General features: G+C 43.7%; 1 protein-coding gene and 1 long non-coding RNA gene across 3 annotated transcripts in view; one reads left to right on the forward strand and one right to left on the reverse strand.

The window, feature by feature from the left end:
• LOC109445605 (uncharacterized) overlaps positions 1-14,722 on the reverse strand; it is a 34,733-nt gene extending 20,011 nt beyond the window's left edge. Inside the window, exons 1-4 of one of the 2 annotated variants that reach the window (XR_016020635.1) lie at positions 14,546-14,721; positions 10,949-11,056; positions 4,537-5,476; positions 1,988-3,918 (exon numbers count right to left, since the gene is read on the reverse strand). This is a non-coding gene — a long non-coding RNA (uncharacterized LOC109445605). Of the gene's footprint in view, positions 1-1,987; positions 5,477-10,948; positions 11,057-14,545 lie in introns of both variants that reach the window. The other variant, XR_016020634.1, reaches the window with a different exon arrangement.
• Positions 705-2,011, forward strand: TMEM174 (transmembrane protein 174). Its single transcript, XM_019728108.3, has 2 exons — positions 705-1,442; positions 1,615-2,011. Exons 1-2 carry the CDS (start codon positions 817-819, stop codon positions 1,718-1,720), a joined length of 732 nt encoding a protein of 243 aa, XP_019583667.1. The 5' UTR covers positions 705-816; the 3' UTR covers positions 1,721-2,011.
• Positions 14,723-19,716: the final 4,994 nt, after the last annotated feature.

Consider the following 19,716-nt stretch of genomic DNA (forward strand, 5'->3'; position numbering starts at 1 on the left):
CAGATAATGTCATTGAAGTTGGAGCTTTCTTCTCTACATCAGCTTGGGTTTGGTTGCAAAACACAGCAGGCCTGAAAATGCAGCTGTTTACTTCACCTTGGAGACCGGGGACTAGGCTGCCACCTCAGAGGGAGGGTCTGGAGCACATTTCTCCCCGAGACACCAGGTCACGCCTGATCTCATTCAACCTCTGCCAGGGATGTGGGACGTGGGAGGGTCTCCTGTGGTGTCCTTCCTGTCCCACAGCTGGAATTATTCCCCAAATGCTGAAAGCAAAGGCACATAGGAAGTGAGAAGGAATACACACAGTCAAAAAAGAGGTGTCTGCCCATTTCTAATGAGCTGACCCAGCAGGATAGGGTTAGGTGTCTGAGCATACGGTCAACACATCAAAGGCCACAGCATAACCAGAGGTCCCGGCGTCGCTCTGCCATTTCTACAATCCTGGTTTTGGTAAGATGCTAACAGAGCCTTGGAACAGGGCCTTAAATGTCCAGAGAAGCACCTCCTAGCACATAAGGTAGCTCACTCAACGCTTTTGAATGAGCAAATGAAAATGTGAGTGAGACAGAGCTTGTCATTGAATTGCAGAACAGAGACCTGCGATTGTTGACACTATATGAGAAAGCCTCCAGTGTCATTTCTCAGACCTTTATTCTTCTAAACAAAGTTCAGGCCTCTGCATGTTCTACTCTGTTAACCACAGAAGCCCAAAGTTCTTCCATAACTAATCTGAACCTGTGATTCCCTTGCTCTGTTCTTAGGAGCTCTCACAACCCTTTTCCCTTCTAAGAAGCAGGTGGTTGCGTGAGGACGATGGAGCAGGGCAGCAACCGCTTGGAGGACTTCCCTCTCAACGTGTTTTCCGTCCCTCCTTACACACCCAGTACGGCGGACATCCAGGTGTCCGACGATGACAAGGCAGGGGCCACCTTACTCTTCTCAGGCATCTTCCTGGGACTGGTGGGGATCACGTTCACCGTTATGGGCTGGATCAAATACCAAGGGGTCTCCCACTTTGAATGGACCCAGCTCCTTGGGCCCATCCTGCTGTCAGTCGGGGTGACATTCATCCTGATTGCCGTGTGCAAGTTCAAAATGCTCTCCTGTCAGTTGTGCAAAGACAGTGAGGAAAGGGTCCTGGACTCGGAGCAGGTGGCAGGAGGACAATCGTTTGTTTTCACTGGTATCAACCAACCCATCACCTTCCACGGGGCTACTGTGGTGCAGTATATTCCTCCTCCTTATGGCTCTCAAGAGCCCACGGGGATAAACACTTCCTACCTGCAGCCAATGGTGAACCCTTGTGGTCTCACACTGTCTGGAGCAGCCGTGGCTGCCGTACCAAGCCCTCCTCAGTACTGCACCATCTACCCTCCAGAGAACGCTGCCTTTGTTGACGACCAGGACGACCCTTCCTTCGTGGATGGTGGAAATGACAGGTATGGTGTGTGCGGTGGGGATACTCCCCTTCCAGCTGTCACAGTCATGGTCTGTAAGGAAGGTGACAGGCGAATACAAATCTCTGTGCAGCCTGTTGCCAGGTTGGTGTCATTGGTTCTGGGAGTGGTGCTGTGGGCTGTAACACATCTGTGTTTTCTACTCATCTTTCAGGTCCAGCCCTGAGGTTGAGCAGCTAGAAGAGACACAGCTGGGAGATGAGGACTCTGCCTGCTTCTCTCCTCCCCCCTATGAGGAAATATTCTGCCTCCCTCGCTAGAGACTATGATGCTGAGGGGAAAGTATTTAAGTTATTGTTGCTGACAAATGAAGTGCTCTATGCTATGACCTTCAGAAGTTAGACAGCAGAGCAGCCCAGGCTGCCTGGCAGATACCATTCAAAGGGGAGGGTGGGGGGTTGTGGGAAGTAAAATGTCTCAGATGGGTAAAAATTAGGCTGGGGTGGACAAATTCCTTTCTGGTACAGCTAGAAATCTCCCACATGCAGTTCAGGGGCAGGAATCTCACCTGTTTATCCAACACCCACCTCTTTCCTACAGGAAGGCATTGGTGTCTCAATTTTAACTCCAGCAGCCAAGGGAAAAATCACTACTGCTGGGACTTAGGGAGTTTCCATAGTCATGAGAGTGCGGGTTAGGAAGGAAGCAGAGGCGAGGAAACAGGTCCAAGTGGAGATTTCCCGGTGCCTGTTCTGTCCCCAAAGTGGATGTGCTTATCCCAAACAACTTGGTTACCATCTGGTGTCCCTTGAGGCATCTGGATATCTCAAAGGCTGTAAAAATAAGTAAGTAAAACAAATAAATAAATGAAATGAAATAAAGGATATCTCCTGTTAGAATATTAGACAGCTGGCAAAACTGTACAAAATAAATGATAACAGGACAATGGTGTCATGAAACCCTTAAGTTATCACTGAGTCACAGTGACTCTTGGCTGCTAATGTCCTTAACAGCAAGGTCGAAGCTTGACGTGTCCACCCCAGGTTGGGACCTGTGCTGAGCACAAACTACCTGGGCCCAGTGGTCAACAGGACCTGGGGACTTCTCTAAGCACCCATTGATGAGTTCTGTTGCATTAGAATAGAGCTGCCGGGTCAACACCTGGAAAATTGTGAATCATGGAAAAAATCTTTATGGCCAAGACAAGCTCACCTTCTTTATAAAAAAAAAAACACAAAAAACTTGGCTCCCTTCATTTCCCTGGATCTGGACTGTGTAATAAACAACCAGAACAGATTCACAGACTTTGGAAGAGACAGTTAAAACCATCAGGTTTTCAAAGAAAATATTTTCCTTAGGCTACAAAGTAAGGCCATTCAAGGTAAGGGAGGCTTACGAAAAGCAAGACAGGACTTAACAATTCTTTAAAGGTTTGATACAATGCTTATATATGGAGTGACTTTTACTGATTTTTACCAGAAATATCTAGTTTTCCAGGGATATGATTAATATAAGCTTGGTATGTTAATGTGAGCTGTAGTATATCTCAGGAACAAAAGGTTTTCATATGAGAATTCATTGTCATGTTTGATGATAGAAGGTGATGGAAAAATATAATTCAGTTTACAAAGACTAGCTTTAATCTCAACATATTCGTGGAATACCTAATTCCTAGCTGAGGGCAATTGGCTCTGGGGAGGAAGTTGGGTGACAGGGACAGGGTTGAGCATCACCAGTGTCCTACCAGCAGTGACACTTGGAGCCCTGTGTGCTTGCCTCCCTCCCCCCTTTCCCTCCTCATCCTCATCTACCCCAGGACTTTCTGTTCCTGCATTTGGATTATAATGAGCGCCAAGGGAAGCTCAAATTGAAAAAGACGTTAGGAAAGGGTATCATGGCATGGAAGCTGGGAGGGTAGGACAACCCCTTTGTCTGAGGGACGCTGGGAGTCCCATAAGCAGGGAAGTGGTCTTGGGGAGTTTTTAGTTCCAGGCAGCAGTGTCATTCGGCACCAATTGTCCCTGTTCCAAGACAGAGAAAAAGTGCTAACTGTAGAAGTAATTGATGCTTCTGAAGACAGTGCGTCAGAGTTAACAGCTTCAGGAGCTCAAGGTGGGAGGCCAGCCTGTGACAGTCGGGGGGTCGGAAAATGGGAATTTGTTCATTTACTCAACATTTATTGATTGAGCATCGACTCTGTGTAGGACTGGGGCCATCAAGTGGGTACATAACAGTGAAAAACCAAACCAACAGAAGAGCAGATATGGCTCTGCACTTGTGGAGCTTCTAGTCTACAGGGGGAGACAGATACTGATCGCTTCTTCTCTGACACCAGTGAGGGGTCCTGGGGCTTTAAGAGGGGTTTGGACTGTCAGGAGAGTCATAAGGGCTTGCCTGGGGGGAGTGAAGTCAGGGCCCTTGCTGCCTGTAACTCCAGGAAGCAGTGTTCACATGAATAGTCGGGTGACTGGTGTCGTTCAGCCTCTGTGGGTTGTCCTGGGAGCTGCATAGCTGACCCCTATATAAAGAAGAGCAGGGAGACGCCTGGCAAATCCCCTGAGTGGGAGGCAGTATTAGGAGACACCGTGCAGGCTGTATACACCTTTACTTTCACTGCTGCTACAACTCTCAAACAGCTGTCTGCCTGTACCACCTCTCTTGATTCAAGACAACCTCACAATGCTCTCTTTCTGTCTTTATTTGGGGGTTGTGGGTGCTAACATGACGGGAAGCACACTGAGTGGCCCCTGGACTGATATCCGGTCTTTGCTTGGTCTCTTTGACCAGCGAGGACCCATTCCTGGCAGAGTTTCTGGCTTGTCATCCAAATGCGTGCCTTTTCTCATTCTCTCTCTATTTTATCATAGATGAATAAAGAACTGTGATCTGGGGATAGTGAATTGAGTCCATCTGGCCCCAGCCATGCTAGCCTCCCTGAGGTTATCAGTGAAGGAAGTGGCCTGCTTTTGAGCATGTGCTCAAAGGCTCAGTGTCTGGGCCAGCCTTGTACAACATTTTAGTATGTCTTTGCAGAGCAATTAGGAAGCCATTAAAGTGTTTTAATGAGATATGCGATCTGATGCTGAATACCTACCATTAGGGCAAGACCCAGAGGCACATAGGGCATAATACTGACCTTGCTGGCAAAGCAGATCTAAGTGACCAGAACCAGGAGACATCCCTCTCCTCCACCTGCAGCCATCCTGGGCCGTGCAGGTAGGCAAGCTCTGGCCATCTACATGGAACCCCAGATAAACAAAAAGTTCTCGTTAATCAAAGCAGACAAGTTTCTTAAGAACTTAACATCTCCTGCGAGCCCAGTTGGGTTCCTTTTGTCTGGAGAGACGGAAGACAGCTGACACTCTTGGTGAGGCAGAGACGGGATCATCCAGGCCTGGGGAATGATACCCAGACACCAAAGGGAAAAAGCTTTCACAAAGCTCTTAGGACTTCTTTCTTCCTGTGGGCCAGTGGAGGGGCTGATCTCTTTCTTATGCAACGTGAACCTGCACTCACTGTCTTTGGCAGAGCTCTGGGAGGCGTCTGTCTTGCAGGGGTGGAGAGTTTCCCAGAGACTGCAGCCCAGTTCTCTTTTGCTTCAGTGAGCCAGGCACAGGGCTGAGCTTCAAATGCACCACATGGCTCTGTGCTGTGACACCAGCCCTTTCAGTGCTCTCCCCACTTTTCTGAGCAGTAAGTATAAAAATAAAGCCTCTTGTTTGTGAAGAGCTGGCCCTGGGTGTCTGTTTTCAGCTTCTGACCTCTGAGTCTCCTCCCCGGCCTTGTTTACTGTAAGATGAGTGGAGTAGGTTTGCGATGAAGCCCCACACCCCTGGGCAGCTGGTGTTTCTCCTCCACCAGAAACTGCTCACGGTAACTGTGGGGTAGATGCCTCCTTACCAACTGAGAGGAGAGAGATTCCCGCACACGTCAGGGAGGCGACTGCGGCTTAGTTCTCAGTAGTGTCCCCACCTGTCAGAAACCAGGGCGCTGTCTGCAGAGACTGAAGCTCCCACCATGGGGCATTCACCAAAGGTCTCATTCAGAACCCTCTACACAACCCACACTCTCTGTTCCTGTTGAGTAAAAATATGAAATGAATAAATGAGAACTTTTCACATAGATGATAACCAGTCTAGCTCAACTTAGCTGTTTTGTTATTTTCTATATTATGAAAAATGTCAAACAAGTATAAGAAATTTTGTATAAATTTCAAACAACTACAAAATTTCAAGCAAATACATGATACTTTATGTAGCCATCACCAAACTCAACTCATGGCCAATCTTGTTTCTTCTATACTCCCAAACACAGTGCCCCAACTGGAGTTTTAAAAAGTTTGAAAAAGCAAATCTAAACTGTCATTTTATCCTAAAATATTTCATTGTGTATTTTTAAAAGACAAAGACTCAAAAATTACAAAACTATTATTACACCTAAAAAAGTATGATCATTTTTTTAATGTCATCAAATATCTAGTCAGTGTTCAACTTCCCCCAATTTTCTCTCTATTGCTTATTTTAGTTTTTCCTCCTTGTTTTGTTTAAATTAAGATCCAAATGAGATTAGCTTTTTGCTAAATGCATCCTAACGTTCTAGCTACACTATACTATATTCGGGAGGTACACAGTTGGCAAACTATTTATGGTAGCAGGTTCATATTTATTAAATTTCACTTTCCAAACAAAAATGTTTTTCAAGATTTTTCACTTCATATTTCCTTCTCTGTCAGTTCCCTGAAACGCTAGGACTCCTCGGGAATTAGAAACATTTTTTTCTATTTTTAGCATAGTATGAGAGATTTTTCTAAACACAGGCCTAGAAAAAAAAAAGTGCATGAAAAACACTCATAAATGAGTATTTAATTGAGAAATATCTGTTGCAGAATAATTTCAAGAGTATCAGAAAACGCTGACAACCTTTAGCATTTTTGGCTTGGCCAGTAAAACGTTTTAGAAAAAAAAAAGTTATTTCCTTCAGGGATCAGAAAAACTCCTCTGAACATTTCAAGGTGGGAACCAGAGTCTCCTCCTTAAGAAATAAAGGGCAAAGCCTCCTGCTCTATATGAAAATATTACCTGATATAATTCTCAGAGGTCATCGACTATGAGCCTCTTACCAATGAGTTCTCAATTCTCCTCAAATTAAATGAATATATTTTTTGCACATGCCTACAACTCTCCCTTTAAAGGTGAATATGCATAAGTGTGTGTGTGTGTGTGTGTGTGTTCCCATACTCTTAGTATAGAATGTGATTTATGGATTTCTTGTCCACTTACTGCTTGTAAATCATCAAGAGTTTTATGTCCAAGCAGTCAGCAGTTGGTTATAAAATCAACAGAGAGCTGTACTAAATAAACCTTTACTGGATTGCTCTTAAGAATTGATGACAAATCAGAAAGTGAAGACAACTCCCCAGGACTGATTCTCACCTGCCTCTGGGACACCGCGAAGGTCTCAGATATGGGAATTTTATTTGTCTTGAACTTTTAGGAAGATTGATAACCAGAAGAACTGGGAAGGAAATCCGTTTTCTAGGTTTCAGAAGTTTTCTTATAACAAAAAACTTGTCCTCCAGCACAAATCCTATACATGTGTAAATCACAGACACAGATATGTGTGCTGGAATTTGTGCTTACACACAGGGGCTGAAAATGAAACTGAAGTAAGAAGATCTTTTCCTGTTTAACCTTCCCTTTCAATAGCTTAAAAGAACACATTTTTTAAACAGGGGATGTCTGTATGTATTCTTTTATAACACATAAGAACTGGTATTATTCATTCCTGGGGCAGAGGATGGGAGATTTATTTTTCACTTTACTCCATGCTAATTAATGATTTATTTTTGATCATGTTCATCTATTACCTATTCATAAAATTATTTTTAGAATAGAGGAAGAAGACAAGGAAATGATCTTATGCCATATACTTTTACTGCTATCATCTTCTTGGTCCCAGAGTAAATAATGTTCATGGCCACTGCTGCTTATGTATGTAGCAGATAAATACACATAGGACACACAGATACTAGTGTGGTAGGTATACATACTCGTACATCTATGTGAACAGAAATACACTGTAATATGAATAACACTTTTACATGGATACATGCATATGAGGTCTCTGGGGGAGAGAACAGAGCTTTCATCATGTATGTAAGATTTTTCACATATACAGAGGGTGCCAAAAATATGTATACACATTTTAAGAAAGGAAAACTGTATAAAAATTGTAATAATATATACCGATAACAAAAGATGAATGCAAGTCACGTTTGACTTCTGCAATTACAAGAGGTGCTCAAAGTGGTTACCATCAGCATCCAGACACTTCTGATTATGGCAAACTATTGCTTGAGCAACATTGACCAAAGTGTCCACTTGTATACATGTTTTTGGCACCCCTGGTATAGCTGAAGTCCTCTGCTGGCTAATGTGTGACACTAGGTAAACCCTAACAAATATCAGCTTAACAGCAGCACACAACAGATTCATAAATCAGATTCCATGGGGTTCTTTCTTTGACAGTTTTTTTCTCAGCCCAGCCTCCACCTTCATACCTGGAAAACTGTTCACAGCAAACGGCAATTTGCTTACCAAAGAGGTATCATCTTTGTAGCTTCAGACACGAGACTGAAAGAACCTAAGTAAACTGGTTCCTCATCAGAAGGAGCTGCAGGGATTAACTTCGCACTGTTTCCACTCGGATGGGTGTGAGAGGGAACCAGTGTCCCTTTCCCACTGGTTCTTCCTGTTCTTGGGCTGGGCCTCCTCCTCCTGGGCCTCTGGGGCTCACCGACCCCACGTCAGTCAGGAAGGAGCCCTGATCCCTCAAGGGCCAGAGCAAGAGCCACAAAAACATGCTTGGAATTTTTCAGAAGGAAATTAGATCGCAAAGGCAAAACAAAAGGCTTTGTCTACAAACCTTAAAGTGGACAGGTTTAGACTACCATGTTTCCCCGAAAATTAGACCTTGCCGGACCATCAACGTTAATGCGTCTTTTGGAGCAAAAATTAATATAAGACCTGGTATTATATTATATTATATCTGGTCTTAGATATTATCTTATTTAAGACCCAGTCTTATATTATGTTAAAATCAGACTGTGTCATATTAATTTTTGCTCCAAAAGACGTATTAGAGCTGATGGTCCAGCTAGGTCTTATTTTTGGGGAAACATGGTAGAGTGTGTCTGTATCCTGGTAGGCCACTGGGAACTCACCTGTGGGGGTTACTTTTCTGGTCCCTGTGCTCAAGTGACAGACACCCTGACTTCCCAGCTTACTCTGTGGTCCTTGAAGGCCTGTGGCAGGAGGCACTGTGGTTATTCAGATTTGTGTATTTGGCAGACCTTTTCTCAGAACTGAACCAAGTTAGCCTGTCGCTTCAAGGAAAATAACCAACAGTATTTGTTGCCAATGATAACATTCAACGTTTCAGGTGAAAATTAGAATTTTTGAAAACTTATGTTTGTCATCATGAGCTTGACAACTTCCCCAAAAGTGTACTTTTCTTTTGAGATCTGTAGTGATATTTAACTTGATTTTTAAAAATTTATATAATAAAGTGTGTCAACATTTGAAAGGTTTGCATAACTCAGTGAACAAATATTTTCCACATGACCACTACATGGTATTACAGAATCATACACAGGTAAAAAAATGCATTCACTGTACAAGATAGACCAATGGATTTTTATGTAAGAGAGTACAAAATACTCATTGACATAATTTCAGATTTCACACTACAACTAGCCTTTAAGAAACTACTATGTGAGTTTTGGTGTAGCATCAAAGAATAATACCCATAATTATCTGAAAAGCTTTTAAAATATTTCTATATTTTCCAAGTATATATCTATGTGAGACCAGATTCTCTCTATATTGCAACAGATTAAATGCAGGAGCAGATATAAGAGTCTGGCTGTGTTCTGTTAAGTTAAATATTAAAGAAGTTTGCAAAAATAGAAAATGATAACACTCTTCTTGGTTTCTTTTCCCCCTTTGGGAAATATGTTATTTAACATGCAAATGATTTATAATTGTAACTTTATTTTAAAAAATTTTGGGAGGCCTTGGAGCTGTTTTTCTCCTCCAGTTTTATTGAGGTATAGTTGACAAATAAAATTATAAGATATTTAAAGTATATAATGAATACATATTTTATTTGGTTTTAATTTCTAATATGTAAAATACTAATAAATATTTCTCACATAAAAAACAGTTATTTGGATTTCTCAATAAATTGCAAGGGTATAAAGGATTTCCAAGACCAAAAAGGCTGAGAACTGCTGGCTTATATTAGTAAGAGAGAAGAGGGGTGACAATGTGCCCAGTTAAAAGACTACATTTCCCAGCCTCTTTTGCAGCTAAACTTGGCGATGTGATTAAGTGGGATCATTGGATTTAAGCAGAAGTTTTCAAAAGGGGCTTCCTGAAAGACTACCTGGAGAAGAGATAGCTGGGAGGAATTCCTTTTTTTTGACTTTCTGCTTTTCCTCATTCTTGAAGATTACAACTTGTAGGTGATTGCAGCAGCCCCAGCAGCCATTTTGAACCCTGAGGTGACCTCGAGAATTGAGGCTACATGTTACAAAGATACAAGAAGGCTGGGTCCTTAGTGACTGTGATGCTGCTTGACTGCCAACTCCAAACTTCTTTTAAATGAGAGAGAAATAAACTTTTACATTTGTGTAAGCCACTATTATTTCGGTTTTCCTACTACATGTGGCAGAACCTAGTTCTGTTTCCATTAAGTGTGACAATGTGCTAAGACAAGCCACAAAAGACCCAGCTTTATATGGATTATGTAATTATTTCACATGTATTTCTAAGATTGGGTTTTATTCCCACATCAACCATTGTCTTAGAGTGTAATGTTGAAAAAAACATTATTCGTGGTTAGTATTACAGGAACTCAAAAATTTGTTCAAATCTTTGAGCAGCAAAAGTTTAGGAAGCCCATCCCATTGAAAGGAAGTGAGCCCGGCACTGGGTATCCGTGCACTCAGAGCCCTTGTGGTCCATGGCGGGAATCCCCTCACTCCAGGGCCTAGCATTGCTCTCACAGCTCTGCTGCAGGCCCAACATTAGGATAACAGACTATTCCCAGTATGGAGAGAGAAGCAGACAGCTGTCACTTAATTAGTATTTCCAGGGCAGTACTTAAAATTCTCTTGAGTAAATTTTATTGTCACTCACACTCATTGAACCAGAATGGCCTAAATAAACAAAGAGGCTTCCTTCTCCCCTCTCCTTAATTTTGATGGGTTGACATATCTCATTCCCCCAATTAGCCATGTCAGTTGTTGAGTGCTCTTTCATGCTACACTATCAACATAGTAACTGGATAAATTTGAAAGCATAGTTGTATGAGGCCAACAAACCTTGTCTCTGGAACTACCTGAAACTAAAATCCTCTAAACAAAGGTAACTTTCTGTGGAAGTTCAAGTAGTCCCTTCCCTCCTGTTACAGAGTCTATTACCATTTACTGGGGGCTACATAGGTGGGGGCTAGATGAAGGAGAGATACACAGAAGACTTACTCACAAAGGCCAGCAGATTCCAGAAGAGACAGCATATTTGGGGTGAGCAAATCTCTCCCAGGCTCCTTGGGTTTGGGATGGATCAGGCCAGACTTGACCACTGAAGAGCCTGCTGAGGATTAAACATGAAAATATTGGTGACTAAAAACTGCAAATGCCACAGAGCTGTAGTTATTAATTGATGCTCCTCTGATAGGGAAAGCAGGTTCAAGCAAAAACATAGGTGGAATTAGAATACTGACTCTGCCACTTATTAGCTGGGTAACTTTAGGCAAGTTGCTTAACATTGTTGAGCACAAGAAATAGTTACATACATTTTTTCAAATAATGCTGTTCACTATACTAGATGTATATACTAGATGTACCAACATATGCAAAAATGTACTAGCATAGTTTGAGAGATGACTTTTCTGTTAATTTTACCCTACTATAATCTATCATTTACAACTAAATTTGTTTTCATGTAAGGAAAAACTCCAAATAACTCTCACTTAAACAAGATAAATTTATTTCTCTCACACATATTAAAAGTTTAGAGGTAGGTAGGACAGAGATGATTCCTCTGTTATCAGTGGCCCAGACTCCTATCTTTCAGCCATCTTTATTCGGCACCTGGCTTTCCTCGTCAAAGTCATCTCATGGTCCAAGATGGCTCCTGAAACTCCATCCCTGTCCTACCTACCTCTACCTTGTTTCCCTGAAAAGAAGACCTAGCCAGACAATCAGCTCTAATGCATCTTTTGGAGTAAAAATTAGTATAAGACCCCATCTTATACTATATTATATTGTATAAGACCGGGTCTTATAGTAAAATAAGACCCGGTCTTATATTAATTTTTGCTCCAAAAGATGCATTAGAACTGATTGTCCAGCTAGGTCTTATTTTCGGGGTAACATGATAGAAGGCAGAAGGAAAAGGAAGGAAGGAAGGAAGGAAGGAAGGAAGGAAGGAAGGAAGGAAGGAAGGAAGGGAGAGAAGAAATAAGGGCACACCTCACACCTGATTCAACTCTTTTAAAGAAACGCTTCCCGGAAGTTCCACGTTATACTTCTACTTCTACCTCATCGACCAGAATTAGGTCCTATAGCCATATCAAACTGCAAAGGAGTCTGGGAAATGTAGTTGCTTTTGTTACTGTTGTTCTAGGTATTACAAAGGGAAAAGAGTAGAATAGATGTTGGGTAAGCAACTAGCAGCCTCTTCCATACTTGGTTCTCTTTCTCACTTCGGTCTAGATTCAAATGTCTGCTCAAGAATTTGGAATTTTTTATTTTTTATGTATTTATTTTTTTAGGAGGGCACAGCTCACAGTGGCCCATGTGGGGATCAAACTGGCAACCTTGGTGTTATTAGCACCATACTTTAACCAACTGAGCTAACTGGCTACCCTGAATTTGGAACTTTTTTAGAAAATGTTTGTTTTGAATCCCTCTGATGAACCAAAAAATACTAACTTTGAAATACCAAGTATAAATTTACATGCCAGATGTAAGTTTTCAGCCAAAGAAGCTTGACTTGTAATTTTAGAGTGATGGATGCACTCATCAGCGGGGAGCATCAGTGAGTTACAGAGCATAAGTTGTAAAATAGGCAAGCTTTTGACTGAACCACGATATCATGGACTTGCTTGTGTCACATATTTGTCTCATTTTTCTGGTTGGTTTTCTGTGGGATTTTTGGTCTCCCCTATCTTCCCATTTGAAAGACATTAGTTGTTATGGAAATGGTGACATTAAATTCATAAGGCAGGATTTGATGGTATTGACACATGCAAAACAAAGTAAGTTCATTCCAGAAGCTATGATTTAATAAGTTTGAATTGTTTAGAATTTAACTTGCTCCCTAGGTTTGGAGTGGAGGAAGGGGGAGAGTGTGGGAAGCCAGACACCTTTGGGAGCTGCCATAACTTCTTTAGGGCATTGGAGTTATATTTAGTGCAATCAAGTTGCTAATTCAGTAAAAACCGCACAGTTCCCTTGTGGCCTGAGAAAGTAAAATGCAGCTGCTAATGGTGGCTGATTTATAACCAAGGAATGACCTAGGCACCAGGGGAAATGAGCCAGATTCTTCCGAGAGCCTAAATCACTCTCTCGGCGAGGCGATCAAAACAGCATGTTCACCCTGGGCAGAGCACCAGAGCTGGGCAGCCTCCAAAACCAGGCTTGAAAACTTCCCAGTTTTCAGCAGGATTAGACCCCTGCCTCTCCCTCATCCCTCAGATGGATGTAGGAGGTGTCAGAGAGCCTGCAAAGGCTCAGGGGTCAGTACCTATACTCTCAACCTCAAGTCCAACCTTAGGGAAAATACGACTCAAAAGGCAGAGAAGTATGTCTTTAGTCTGTGGTCTCTCCTACTAGCAATTTCATGTCACAGACGATCATGTACGAAGAGTGGGCGGGGGCAACGAGAAGGGCTAGCCGGCTGTATACCACATATCCCCAGCGGAAACCATCAACAGAACAGTCTCAGTCAATGGTTCTCAAACATGACTGATTATTAGAATCACCTGGGCAGCTTGAAAAATCCCAATTCCCAGGCTGTACCTCAGACCAGTTAAGTCAGACTCTCTGGAGGAGGGACCACGACATCAATAACGTTTCAAGTCCCTCAAGGGATTCTAATGTGCAGCCAAGTTTAAGAACCAGTGGTCTGACTCATAGACTTTGATGTGAATGGCTCCCCCTGCAGCTGTGCTGGGGACAACTTGCACAGACATGTGTCATAGTCCTTGGCTGGGGTGGAGAAGCAGTGGTGTCAGAGGACAGTAGGGAGATGGATGTGCCTTCCAGACAGAAAATTACTCCAAAGGAAAACTAGAAATTGGACCTCAAAGCAGCAAGCTGTGACTGGGGTGAAAAAATTCAGGCAGTGTATGATTTGGGGTTCCTGAACAATTTATACATCTCCAAATTTCACTTTTAATTTGCCCCAAATTCCAGAGCTTCACTTCTTGGATATTTTTCTAAGTCATTCATTCTGACAATTAAGTTCGTGAACTTGTTGCAATGCTGTTGCTAATCTTTTTTTATATCAGAGGGATTATTCATTATGAATTTGTACCAACTGGACAAACAGTTAACCAAGCTTACCATTTGGAAGTGCTGAAAAGGCTGCATGAAAAAGTTAGACGACCTACTCTTGCATCATGACAATGCACCAGTTCACATGGCCCTGTCTATGAGGGAGTTTTTAGCCAGTAAACAAATCACTGTATTGGAACACCCTCCCTACTCGCCTGATCTGGCCCCCAATGACTTCTTTCTTTACCAGAAGATAAAGGAAATATCGAAAGAAAGACATTTTGATGACATTCAGGACATCAAGGGTAATATAGTGACAGCACTGATGGCCATTCCAAAAAAAAAAGAGTTCCAAAATTGCTTTGAAGAATGGGTTAGGTGCTGGCATCAGTGCATAGCTTCCCAAGGGGAGTACTTTGAAGGTGACCATAATGATATTCAGCAATTAGATATGTAGCACTTTTTCTAGGATGAGTTCGAGAACTTAATTGTCAGACCTTGTACGTAATTAAAACAGCAACCCCACTCAAGTATCACTTCAGACTTTGCAAAGCACTTTTCCCCTACCCATCATCCTTACCAGGTTGTACAACTCATAAAGACTCTGCCTCCATCTGGGGAGTCCAAATCCTTTTCCCTCTCAGATCCAGATGTCATTAGAACCGGAGGGTTAGTTTCCCATGTATAGTTTCTGCTGGGAATTTTTTTTCTCTTTTTGTCTTCTCTGAGTTTTCAATTCCTGTGGAGTTAGAAAATAGAGTTTAAGGGCAAAATCAGCATTTGTGATGTAGCGTCATCCTCGACAAACTTCAACCTCAAGCTGTGTCCCAAGATCAAATGGCCCTCCCCACCCCCCACCAAAGACCCAGTGTTTGGAACCAGGGAGCTACTCAATGATGCTTAGAGGAACGTGTGCATGGGTAAATGATACAGGCGCAAACCCTGTTGGAGGCGGTAGGTGAGAACGAAGGTTCTGGGTCTGGAGAAAAATGGAACATGCTGGAACATATTAAATGGTATAAATTTGGCTGGGGGTTCTTCTGACTTTAGTCTTCCCTCAGCCTTGTCAAAAGCAACAGACAAAGGGGCCTCCTACACTGTCTTGGTTAGGCAGTGTGCAGGCCCAGGTCACGGTCCTGGTCCTCTGGTGGCCCTCATGTTCACCTGCAGTCACCAGGTTTCTGGCTTGCATGCAGTAGAGCACAGCAGTCAAGAGCTACTTCTGCAGCCAAAGGACTCAGCCCCTTACTGGCTGAGTGACTTTGCAAACATCCCTGAAAATTGTCATGCCTCTGTCTCCTTTATCTGTCAAGTGGAATTGTCTGGGCAGCTTAATGCTGCTGCAAGGCTCAGCTTGGTGCTTAGCACAGGCCTGGAGCCCTGGTAGGAGCTTTGTAAGTGGTGGCAATGTACCCCCACGGGCTCTAGTCTAAGGTTTCACTGCCTTCACCAGTGAAAGCCAGCAGTGGAGCCTGGTCACCCTCCAGTTCTCCCCACTCTGATCTGATGGGCCCTTTGTCACCAGGCCATGAAGTGTGTTTGACAGATCTAGTGAAAACACACACTTTTAGCAGAATACATTTGAAATCCAAGGTTCTGGTTCAATGTTTTTCTTTAATGACATAGAATGGTGTTTAAGAAAGTAGCTTCTGTTGTCAGATGGGTTCATTTCATCCCATCGTTCTGTTATGACCTTTTGTAAGGTCTTACCTTCCCTGAGTCTCAGTTTCCATCTCTGTGAGATGGAAGTAACACTACTATTCATGCCATAAGTTATTGGGAGACTCAAAGGATATAATGCATGGAACATAATTAGTACCTGATTTTAAAAAAAGAGCTGATATTATTGGGCTGTCCCGTTTACGTTTCCTCTCCTCATAAACCAGATCCAAAAGTACTCTTCTTGGCCCATGGCTTTCCATGACAGTTCCTGCCAACTTCAGGTCTGCTCAATTCCAAGGACCCCCAGACAGCCCCATTTTCCAGGAGTCCCCATTCCAAAAAGCCCCCCACTTGATAGAAATTCCTTATCTCCTAAAAGAGTTCTTGCCTCATAGGGCCATAACCACTCAAGAAAATATTCCAACATTTGATCACCTACCTCAGTATGCCCCATTAAGTCACCCCTCCCTTCGTCCCCACTGCTCTTGTGGGCAGACCACGTCTTGTTTCAGCCGGGTCGATACATCTATTCCAAGACACGTGACCTATTTAAAATGGACACTTCCTCACACGTGTGCCACCCCACAGCCTCCCAGACCATTGCATCCAAAACACAGGGTTTGGGAGGGGTGACCTGCACAAACTAGCAACTCCTAAACCTAATAATAACTCGTACCCTCTGTGATGAATTATTTTGTGTTTATTCGTGGCCCAGAGACCCACCCATATCAATGTGACATCACTGTTTCCATAGGAAATAATAATGTTCAAATGGAATAAAGCAGAAGCTGAATGCCCCACAAAATGCAGCTAAATGAGACCAACATGTTCCTGAAACAATGGTTACAATGGTATGGTGTGACCGCAAGTCTGTGAATTTCTGTTCCAGATGATTTCCATTCCTCTATGCACGGTTCCTCCACTAACGAGGAAAGCACAAGACTTACAGCTACGAAAACAATACAACACAACCTCACATGTCCTATGGGAGCATATCTTTATATAGAGACATGACTCTCATATCAAAAGTTAGGACTTATTAATGCAATCCTGCATCTGGAGCATGTGTTAATCCTCAACATTTCAAAGGAAGTATGTGGACGTCAGTTCTTTATGGAATTTAAAATACAGCCTGTAGTTTTACTCTCATTCACTGTCTGTAGCCCTCATTTAGCACTCGGGATAGGTTCTTTCCGAGGCTGCCTACCTTTTTATGTTTAGGTGTTGAATACAAACTCCTTCAGGGCAGGGGCCCAGTCTCAGTACAGAGCCGTGAGTTCCCAGAATCCAGCACAGAGTCTACAGTTGGAAGTAGGTGTTTATGTTTACTGATGAACAGGAGAACATCAGACGGCCCAGGAGAGGAGGGAATCCACATGACAGGTAGTATCTGAACACAGGGAAGGGCGTTTTGTTCCAGGAAGTCCTAAAAGGACATTAACTCCTCTTCACCCTCAGATCCAAAGTGTGGTCCAAGGACAAGTATGCAGACATCACCTGGAGCTTATTAGAAATGCAGAATCTCAGGCTGAAGCCCAGCCCTCCTGAGTCAGAACCTGCATTTTAATAAGATCCCCAGGTCATTCATACAATCGGCCTACAGACTGCACACTTGTAACCATTATGTTATATATAAGGAGGCCCCATCCTTATCTGGTCACTGCCTGGGGGGCTCAGGGTCCCAGTGCTTCCCTGCTGTTTGCCTGACCGTGTAGCTGCTGCCCCTTGGCCGCACTCACACCCAAACACTCCAAACTTCTCAGTGCTGTCAGTTGACACCCTTGTTCTGAAGACCTTGCTGTAATCAGCCTCCTCTTGCCACCACTTTGCTGGTAGCCTCAGTGGGAGCATACTGGCAGGCTCAGCCCGGGGGTTGAATTCTGGCTCCTACCCTTGCCAGCTTGTGTCAAGTTCTTTGTCTTCTCGGTGTCTCATTTTTCGTTTCTGTTAAAAGGGCATGATAAGAGTGCCTGCTTCATCAGCTAGTTTTGAGGGTCAAATAGACTCACCCAGAACAGTTCCTAGAACACAGGAAGCACGTAATACAATCTAGCTTGAAGGTGCTGACCACATCTCCCTCCTTTCAGCACTTTGGTCTGTGCCTGAATACATACTTAGTGAGCGATCCACAGCCCCTACAAGAAGATAGAGGCAGCAGTTTGTGTGCCGATTGTAGAAAGAGAAGACTGCAGTGAGGGAGGGCGAGTGAGTGGGGACGTAGAGGAGTCTGTGCCAGGCGGAAGCCATCACACCAAACTCCGGTGCATTTCCATCCAGCACCTATACACACTCAGGTACCTGCAGGGTACCTCTGGAAGCCTCAGGCTGGAGCATCAAGCACTTCAGAACTTTGAAAAAAAAAGTGTCCTCGCTCCATGAAAGAGTCATTGTAAGCTCCAAGCACCTGTGAACAAACAGCAGAGACATCGTAAACATCAGAATCTGACAGCTTCAAAAGCAAATTATTCAGTTCCAAGTATATTCAAAGACTCCAGATTGATGTATAACTTCTGAAGATCTGTGCAAATGAAAGAGGGGACTCTGCAGGGAGAAATGTCCCGAACTCTCAGCCCTAGATGAGTGCTCGTTACTGGGAACCGGCGGGGATGCTGCAGGCACGTGTTACTGTTCAGGGCTCCCTGGCACTTTCGGGCCCTCTCCATTGAAACCCACCCCAAAATGCCCCACCAGCAGCTTTGCTTTTATCTCAGCTCAGCTACCCCTTCTATGTGCCACCGTGGTTTTCATGTTAATTTCATAATAATCCATATTAAGTTTATATTTAGCTCTAGTTTCATGGAAAAGATGTGTGTAACTGACCCCTTTGGGAAGAAGCATTGTGGAACTCTAACAGCATGAACGCATGTGAGATGGTCATGCCGCAGGGAGCGGTGTGGTGGGCTTCACCGATGGCTAGCATTCTCATTAACTGCTCTAGCTCTCAGTGAGGATTCTTCCTAAGATGTAAGACTCTTGAAACTTCTGCCACATGGGGATGCAGCGGGCATGCATTTTTGCAGGACCTGCTACATAATTTGCATGTAAGTGCAAAAGGAAAATGTGGGGCTTCTTGTTCAAAAATTACTGTGTTTTAAGGTGGTGTCAGCAGAGTATTTAAAACCCAGTGCAGGGCTTTTCTAAGTGTGAGGCTCTGGGTAACAGCACAGGTCACATACCCATGTAGTCAACCCTGCATTTTAGGTCACAAATTCAAGAATGTCACATTCCTTTAGTCTGCAAAATAAAATTTCAAAAAATCACGGTGCTCCCTCACCCAGTCCTGGGAGCCTACAGGAAACCTGGGCTTCTGTGTGCTAAACAATGGCAGGGGCAGGAAGGGAGGCTGTGGCCTTGGGCCCTGCTGGCTTCCCTCTTTACTGCTGTTGCTCCTTTGGTGACATGAAGCTACAGCTGACCCTGGTCCTCACCGTCTGTCTTTTGGGTACCCTAAGAAGCTCAGAGAGGCCCCCATAGCTCTCCTTCCAACTGACCATAGTCTTGGCCTCCACCAGCCACCAAATCTCTGCCTCCCCGTTTCTGGACCCTCCTTTCCCCTCCCCAAGTCTGGAAGCAGTCAGAACCTCTCTCAGGATCTGGCTGCTTCCACCTGCTCAAGGCATGGTCCTTCACCATCCCTTCTAGATGTTTCCAGATTAACCCCCCTCAGAGGGGATTCAGAAACAGCGCTGCCCTCTCTTTCCTGAGGTGGGACAAGGGAAAGCAGGTGCTTACCTCAGTGGGGCAGATGTTTTATATTCTCGCCCCTGTTGACGTCACCGAGGTTGTGGTGAGACCTGGACCTTACATCTTCTGAGTCTTTAAATCCTTTTCATTCTTTGCAGCTGCAGAGGACTGGGGGGCAGCCATCAGGAGATGGGTAGGAGGAGAGTAGGCGGAATAAATGAAGTGGAGTAAGTGGGAGACCTTAGTGAATTCTGACTTCATTGCCCTCTGCTGCTGTGACCTTAATTTCCCGTCTGTGCAATGAGTAATAACACCTGCCTCCCAGGATGGTTGGGATGAGGAAATCAGTTGAAGCATATACCAAGCCCTTCACCACTATTAGTTCTCTCCTCCCGGCCCTTTCTC

The sequence above is a fragment of the Rhinolophus sinicus genome, chromosome 3 (genome assembly GCF_057876585.1).
Source record: "Rhinolophus sinicus isolate RSI-liver-muscle chromosome 3, RSI-T2T, whole genome shotgun sequence".
NCBI lineage: Eukaryota > Metazoa > Chordata > Mammalia > Chiroptera > Rhinolophidae > Rhinolophus > Rhinolophus sinicus.

What these genes read in the sequence shown, in the direction of transcription:
- TMEM174 (XM_019728108.3), top strand. Translation starts at nt 817, where the DNA reads ATGGAGCAGGGCAGCAACCGCTTGGAGGACTTCCCTCTCAACGTGTTT. An exon ending in GTGGATGGTGGAAATGACAG is followed by an intron (nt 1,443 to 1,614) that starts GTATGGTGTGTG and finishes CTCATCTTTCAG; the next exon opens with GTCCAGCCCTGAGGTTGAGC.